Genomic DNA, 8,139 nt, shown 5'->3' on the forward strand with positions numbered 1-8,139 from the left:
GCCCCCGGCCCAGCGTGGAGAGCGCCAGAGGCCAGGCCCTGGGGCACCCCCACCCCAGCAGGCCGGGGGGGTCCAAACAGGCAGCCTCAATTTGGACGAGACGTCAGCAACCAACGATGTTCGGTTGTGGGGCGTGAAGGATAAGAAAAAAGAAAAGCACTATTCTGCCATTTATTAATTTTGAAAATTAAAGGAGCTCCCTCTCCTTTTCCTTCTAAAGTGGATGAAAAGCAAAATCCACCCCCTCCAGAAAACCAAAAAACCCCAAACATTCATGGTGTAGTTTTTATTGCTCTCAAGGTCTTGGTATCAAATGCACGAGCTCATCTGTTGTTAGATCAGAAGGGAATCACCGAGATTTAAAACCTACGCCTGCGCTCCGCCTCCGCGGTAACGGGCTGCGCACGGGCCCCCGGCGCGCTTTAATTTCAAGGGCAGGGAAAGGTCTGGCCGAGGAGAACTATGAATTAAAAGGTACAAGACCGCAAGCGGGGCCTTCTAGGGACCGCGTCCGCACGGTAGTGCCCGCCACCCGTTCTCAAGATGTTGCAGGTGTTAGTGAGTTAGTGCAGGGCACGAACACGGAAGCCGGGAGAGCAGCCATCGCGCCAAGGCCCTCAAACAGCCCCCGGCAGCGTCCCCGTCCTGAAGACCCTGTGCTGCCCCGAGGGGGCCTCCCAACATACATACTTAGGGCCGATGCAGACTTACGTGTCCGATTTAGTTCGTATTTTTCCCCATGCCTCTTTCTTTCCCCTTTTTTCCTAGAAAATTCAACCTGCCTCTACTCGCATGCCGGTTACAGGGCACCAGGGCTAATACCTGCTGGTNGCTTTTCAACAAGCATCCAAGAGGCCCGCGGGCCGCAGGGCATCCGTCCCCGGGGCTGGAGCAGGGGTGCAGCCCGCTAGAGGGGCTGGCGCCTGAGCTGGGAGAAGGAGGGACAGAGGTCTCGGGGGCCCGTTCACTTCAGAAACAGAAGTAAGGTGCTTGCACACAGGCTCAGGTAGGAGGCAGGGAGCTGGAATGGGGCGTCCTCAACACCAGCCCAGGGACAGGCTGCCCGTCCACCGGGCAATCGGCCCGCACTCGAGAACACCCCGCATGCGCCNCCTGGCTCCCTGGAGGGCACGTGGACCCTGTGCAGGGGCGCGGCTGGCGTCGTCCGCAGGCCTTCGGACGGCTTTACTCTTGGCTCAAGGTTTATTGGTCAATATTAGTCACCAGTTAATAAGAAAAATAGTTTCTAAGTGTCTTTTTTCCGATCTGCGTGTGTTGTTCTGTTTTTAATTGAGTTAATTGGATACCACGGTCAGGTTACGCATGTGCAATCATCACAGCCAGCGATTATTCCTTTTTCTTAAATTCTTGGTTTCCGTAGCTAGAGCCTTTTTCTATTTCAGTTACTCCTATGAGTCGGCGGACTCCGAAGGAAGCTTTAAAATAGGAAAAAGGCGAAGTTAGACCTCTTGGCCCACCATTAGAAAAATCGTTGCTGGGGAGGGTCCCGTGGGGATGGCAGGCCAGCCCTCTCCCCTCCCCCTCCCCCTGCAGCGCTCCGCCTGTCTGGGGGGAGGGATGGCCTCTGCCCCTCCAGTGGGCAGGAGGGGGGTGTGGGCCGAGGCACACCCAGGGACAGGCTGGGTGCCGTCCACCTGACAAGGATGCTTGGGGAGTCCTGAGTGCCCACGATTGTGTTCAGGACTGTAATGGCCATGTGCTCAGAGACCCTCAGACCATCATACCCACCCACGCCCCCAAACCCCAAGGCTGACAGAGTAGCCCGGGGGACCCCCCCATAGGCGCCTGCCCAGTTCAGCGCAGGATGCCGCGAGAGCGGGCGGCCCTGGGACCTGGGGGTGGTCTCCACGACCCTGCGGCGTCACGGGCACAGCCCACTCTCCGAGGCCAGAAAGGCTCCAGGTGCCCCCAGCTCCCTGCGGGCCAACCGCCTCTGCGGCTCCCAGGCTCGGACCCGTGGCCGGCGCACAGAGGACCCCCACCCCGAGCTGGGCTATCACCCACATGCGTTACCTGCCCCGACAAACCCCAGGAACGTCAGGATCAGGAGGGGAGAGCCGCTGGCAAAGACGCCTAAGACACAGCTGAAGAGAGGGGACAGCAGGACCGTGGCCCAGAAGAGGAAATTCAAGAGCGTCCACGGCCTCCGAGCGGGCTTGAACTGCTGCCCTGGAAACACGCCCTTCTGCTTGTACATCTCCTGCAGCGCGTCCTGAAAGAGTCAGCGACAGTGACCGCTCTGTATGCCTTCTTGTAACTGACCACGGAAACGTCCTCGAGCTACCAGAGTTCCGAGTACAGAAAGCAGCGAGCCGTGCGTGCGCGGCAGGGGCGGGACGGCGTGTCCTTGATGGGGACCCGAGGCTGCGTGCGCCAAAGCCCAAAGCCAGCCAGGCAGGCAGGCACCTCCGCCCTTACCTCCTGAAGGCGGGGCAGGTGCGGCGCGGCCTTGACCTGCTGGGAGCCCAGTCCTGTACCTGCCACCATCTCCCCCGCCCCCAGGTCTCACAGGTCAGGACATCCCTTCCGGCAGGCATCTGTCTGCTTTCCCGGGTGGGGATGGGGGGCCATGGCTCTTCTCTGGGGGCTGCTGACCCCACCCACTGCCCGTCTCGGTGGGAGGGCTCAGCCCCGCCCCACGTCTACACCTGGGAGTGGTGGGCGGCAGGAATCCTGCTCCCAGGTGTTGGGGGGGGTCAGGGAGGTGTCCAAGCCTGCTGGCTGCCCACCCGCTGTCCTGAGGGTGGACCCGCACAAAAGCCCAGTGCTTGCAGCCGCCACAGTGCGTACCCGCCCCCACTCCTTCCGGGCGGTGGCTCCGTGCCCTTCTGAACAGGGGCCTCGGCAGGAAGCGTGTGGCACGCTGCCATCCAGTGTACACACATGCACGTGCGTGTGGCTCTGGCTCGCGTTTCGGGGGGAACGGCACTCACCCACACACGGGAGCATTCAGACTTGGTCACACTGGGTCTATCTCACCGCGACGGAATGCTGGGCCCAACCCGCTGGGGCCGCCTCCCGGAGCTGGCTCTCCGAGCTGGTGCCCTCTCCTCCCGCCCCGCCCCCGCCCCCCTGCTCCGTCCCCTGGCAGCCCCTCTGCTCAACATGCTGACGCTGAGAGGATCTCGACCACCAATGCCTGCAGACCCTAACCTCACCCACCCGAAGCCTGGCCGTGGAGGGGCCCCGCGGTTTGCAGGCTCTTGGCCGCTGTGGCCCAGAGCACATGTTCTAGGAGGACTCGGGGCCGGGAGGCAGAAGCACTGGACTAGGGCTGGGCATGAGGGCAGGAGGCTGGGAGGCCCGGGGATGGCTCTGCCTGGCACCCACAGGTCCGTCTCCACGTCAGCAGAATGCGGAAACCTCGGGGCATGATGTCCGTAGTCCGCTGGTGACAGTGTGGCCTGTGTCTAGGTTATGACTGGAGGTAACGGCGAATAACCGGAGGCGTGAGGTGTCCGCATCTCTCGGAGGCTGTTTGCGGCATCAGGATCAAAGTGCCGGGTCTGGTCACTGCAGGGGGCCATCCGGACCCTTTTCTCACATGGGGGGGGGGCCTCTCAGACTCCGGCTGCGGGGCGTGAACTGGCCCGTCTGTCTCCTTAAGCACAGCTTAGAAACATTTTGCAACGTGAGCAGAGGCCACCCCACCAGTTAGCCCACAGAGCGGGACAGGACCTGACTGTTCAGAGAGGGGACAACAGGCAGTCACCCGTGGCTGATGACAGAAAAGGGCGCTTAAGGCTTAAGTGGAGTGAACTGGGGGTGCCCGGCTGCCCGGTCAGTGGAGCAGGACTCCTGGTCATGAGTCGAGCCCCACATTGGGGGTAGAATTTAGCTACATTAAAAAAAAAATTTTTTTAAGATCTTCTGAAAGAAAAGGAGTGAATTAAATCTACATATGTTAACGTTGACAGGCATAAAAGCAACGGTGACCAGAAAAAAGGAAAAAACGACCAGCACACGACATGCTGTCCTTACTGTAAAATACACGTGACATGAAAAACAGCTACGTACTAAACAGCTGAGCCTGCTGGATTAGTATATCTCTTGATATTCCAGAAAAACATGCAAATAATATAAAAAAAAAAAAAGTCGTGTACATTAAAGCTTGTCGCCTGTGGCATCTGCACCAGATGATTTGGGGCGGTACACCTCGGAGCCTGAGAGGAAGCTCCCGCCGTGTCCCCTCCAGGGGTCACCAGGCTCACCCCACACTGTTCCCACACACGCTAACAGGCACGTGCGTGAGACGCTGGCAGCCTGCTGTGCGGAGCGTCATACGTCCCCACACACTGCAGTCGGCTACTCCCATACACCACAGCCCCAAGGTTTAGGTGTGTGGATAATCCGTACTTCGTTCATGCGATGAAATCACGGCAAATGAAAGCACACACGCTGTGTCCCTATTTCCTACTAATGCACCACTAGGTCATTTCTCATCTTCTGTTGGGCGAACGCTGTTGCTCACAAATGTCTGTTGTAAGAGTTTCAAACTCTTAGATGTGGACCTGGATTCTGAGATGCATTGCCCCCGCCACCTGGCGAGTTCCAGATCTGTCTGCCTTTCCACTGACCTGACACACATGCCCTGTGTGTATTCCGCATGTAGGAGACTTCATTTCCCTTCTGGAGAGTGCTGTGTTCTTGGAAATCACATTCCATCTAAGTTTTCAAATGCGTGGGCGTTACGTTAGAGAGACTACTCTCAGCGTTTTCCTCTGCTCTTTGGTTAGCTCACCTTCTGTCTCTATTGATGCTATCGTCCCTCTAGCCGGTCAGTCTTGCCCAAGGATTTCTATGTTACTAATATTTTTACAAGAAAACCATGTGGTACAACTGATTCACTCTTGTAGCTTTGCTTTCTGTTAAGATGATGCATGAATTGTCTTTGGTGTTCTGCAATTTCAGTGGTAACTGGGGAGTGGATATCATCTTATTTACCCAGTTCCAGACTTAGGGTTCTTGAAGCTGACGAATACTAGAAGCCTGACGGCTGGAAGCTTGACGGCTGTCCTCTGACCCCCGCTCTTCGCCACTCCTGTCTCTTTCTTTCTGGCCCCGCCAGCAGTTACATTCTGGGCCTCTCACTTTGTCCTCCATGTCTTCTAGACTTTCTTTTATGTTTGAACTTCCTCTTGCTACCTTCCCAGGAATTTCTTCTCCATCTTCCAGGTTACTAATTCTCTCTTCAGTTGTATCAAATCTGCTATTTGATCTATTAATTAAGATTTTACTGTCAACAACTAGACTTTTCCTGCCTATAAATTCTACCTGGTTTTCCTTAAATCTTTTTCTGCTATTCTCTTTTCTTTTCAGTTCCTTCTTTGTGCTCCATCACTTCAAACATACTGATTTTAGCCTCTGATAGTTCCGCTGGCTAAAGTTTTTGGAGAGTTTACCTCTTCGGTTCTTTGTGCGCCCTGCCCACGTGGTCTGGTGAAGTGCTCCACCCCCACAGAAGTTTGCTGCGGAAATCGTGAGTGGCTGCGGTTTGGAGGAGAGTGCTTCCAGTCTTGCACAGGCTACTCTCAGGAACTCTAGTGATTTGCCCAGAACCACTTCTGTTGATAATTTGGCTTTGTTCTCTTTGAGCTGTGTTGTTAGTATAAATTCAAACCCCAAGCCTGTTTGAGGGCAGACCTATCAGGGAGACCTTGTTCAGACCAAGAGGAGAAAGGTGGGTGTCAGAGCTGCTTCCCTGTGCTAGCAAGTAGGTTCCTTTCAGTTCACCGCGCGAGGGAAAACTCTCAGAGGGTCCTGAGACCTGGGGCTGGGTCTCAGGGTCTCAGGGACCTGGAATGAGGTCAAACTCTGATCTTCTGCTCTGGGTAGGCACTAAAACTCAAGACTCCAGGTTAAGGGGACCGGCAAACCCCACCGGCCGAGCGTGGCATTCCCAGATCACAGGCTCGCCACTGGCTTCTCAGCTCTACCTCCTTTTTTGACCCTTAGATTTCCCAGGTTTTCTTAAAAGCTTGTCCCTGCCTTTAAAAGGGTATTTGTTGAATGCAGAAAGGATTTTCTCAACCTCTAAGCCTCCCACGATGCTGAAGATGAAGATCTAGTCTCCTGCCTGTGTATATAAGCCAAGCTGGCAGTATGTTTCAGGGGAGGGCGTGCTACAAGGGAACAGAGAGGGAAGGAGCAGAGTGGTTTTGGCATAAGGATCTCCCCATGTCACATGTGGCATCTCTTACAAATCTCTCTCTCTCTCTCTCTCACACACACACACACACTATACAAAGGCCATAAAGCTATACCTTCTTTTACATGAAAAATAGAAAACAAAGGTGACAAAATATTAACCAGCCACGGTTGTATAAACACTCCGTTATCCTTTACACTTTTCTCCAGGGTGTTGATTTCTCACAGGAAACATGAAAGAATAAAGAAGGTAGATGTGTTTGNACACACACACACACACACTATACAAAGGCCATAGAGCTATACCTTCTTTTACATGAAAAATAGAAAACAAAGGTGACAAAATATTAACCAGCCACGGTTGTATAAACACTCCGTTATCCTTTACACTTTTCTCCAGGGTGTTGATTTCTCACAGGAAACATGAAAGAATAAAGAAGGTAGATGTGTTTGAGGCCTGCGGACCTCGCGTCTCCAGAAGTTCATGAGGCCCGGGCTGCCCTGTGAGAGCCAGGGGGGGGGGGGGGGGGGAGGNCTCCTGGTACAGTTTATGGAGCCACTGAGCCGCTTCCTTCTCATCCAGCGGGATGTCTTCCAGGGGGAATCTCCTGTTTTGTGGAGATGGAGAGCAAAGTGCCTTACCGTTGGGTGGCATCACACAGAGAAGGGGAAGCAATCAAGGCACGGCAGGGCTACTCACTGCCCCCTCCCCCTATTTTTTTGTTCACGCCTCACTCTCTATCTCTAAAACCCCACAAACGTCGAAGGCGTCGCCGGGTATGGTGGAGCGCCTGGTGCCCTGCGGGACCACAGGGTCAGGGGAGGGCAGGCCAGGAGATCATTCTCCTTCGAGGCAAAGCCAACAAATTTCACAAGAGGCACTGCTGGGTGGTTTAAGGGAGCAGATCGTGCCCCCATTCCCGCTGCGAAGGGCGGGCACTGGCTGGCTGCAGCAGGAGTCTGGGTCTTAATAGCTTGTTCTTTGGAAACAAAGCTGAGAGTGTCTTCCGTTAGGCAAAGACAATGGTGTAATTCACAAATGAAACCTACGTGCTCTAAAAATGAAGAGCAATAGAAACTTGGGACTTTAATCTTTACTCATAAACAGCCGATTCTGGCGAAGCCACGAANGTACGCCACGGCCACGTGTGAGCGACGTCGGCCGTGCGCGGTACGAAAGGTGTGACGTGAGGGCGCGCAACGGTGACAATGACGAAGGCGAGCGCCGGGCTCCCGGAGGGGACCCCGGCCCCGCGCAGCACCCCGGCGGGGCGGGAGGGGGCGGGGGGGCCCTCCCTCGGGCCGGAGGAGCGTGGCTGGATCGTAAGCGTGCTTTAGACCCGGGAAAACCGCTTTTATTCACATGCCGCAGGCAAGGGCCACAGAACCGGAAGCGGAGGCCCGGCTCACCTCACGCACATGTCCGCCTCGTACTTCTTCCCGTAGAGGATCCCCAGCAACGACGGGTTCTTGTTTCCGCGGAAGTTCAGCGTGACGTCATACACGGCTGCGACTGCGGGGGGCGGGGGGTGAGCCCTGGGCCGGGCCCGCGGCGCCCCCGCCCGCCCCCGCCCCCGTGCTGGGCACCATGGAGATGGGGCGCCGCATGGACGCCCCAGCCAGCGCCGCGGCCGTGCGCGCCTTCCTGGAGCGCGGCCACACGGAGCTGGACACGGCCTTCATGTACNGGGGGCGCCCGGAGCCTGTGGGCGCAGGAAGGCTGCCCGTCCGCTGGGCCGGAGCGGTCCTAACCCCCCATCTCTAAAAACGGAGAACTTCGCTTTCCGCGGATCATACGTGTCCGTCTTCCCCGTATTTGAGTGAAAACGGCGAGGTTTGACACGCCCACGTGCCATCGGACGTGGGAGCGATGCGGGGTCACAGGTCACGCGGCCGTGGGGACCTCTGTGGACCCCGGAGTTCTCGGGAACGGGTGTGCCGCAGGTGAGGACACGGGGACCCGAGGGGGGC

General features: G+C 56.4%; 1 protein-coding gene across 1 annotated transcript in view; it reads right to left on the minus strand.

The window, feature by feature from the left end:
- Positions 1 to 1,184: 1,184 nt before the first annotated feature.
- AGPAT3 (1-acylglycerol-3-phosphate O-acyltransferase 3) overlaps positions 1,185 to 8,139 on the minus strand; it is a 19,371-nt gene continuing 12,416 nt past the window's right edge. The window contains exons 6-9 of the mRNA XM_077755435.1: positions 7,579 to 7,681; positions 6,703 to 6,776; positions 2,035 to 2,235; positions 1,185 to 1,436 (exon numbers count right to left, since the gene is read on the minus strand). Of these exons, the coding sequence (XP_077611561.1) occupies positions 1,348 to 1,436; positions 2,035 to 2,235; positions 6,703 to 6,776; positions 7,579 to 7,681 (467 nt within the window). The 3' untranslated portion in view covers positions 1,185 to 1,347. The remainder of the gene's footprint in view (positions 1,437 to 2,034; positions 2,236 to 6,702; positions 6,777 to 7,578; positions 7,682 to 8,139) is intronic.

Source organism: Crocuta crocuta, unplaced genomic scaffold, assembly GCF_008692635.1.
Source record: "Crocuta crocuta isolate KB4526 unplaced genomic scaffold, BGI_CrCroc_1.0 scaffold675, whole genome shotgun sequence".
NCBI classification, from domain to species: Eukaryota; Metazoa; Chordata; class Mammalia; order Carnivora; family Hyaenidae; genus Crocuta; species Crocuta crocuta.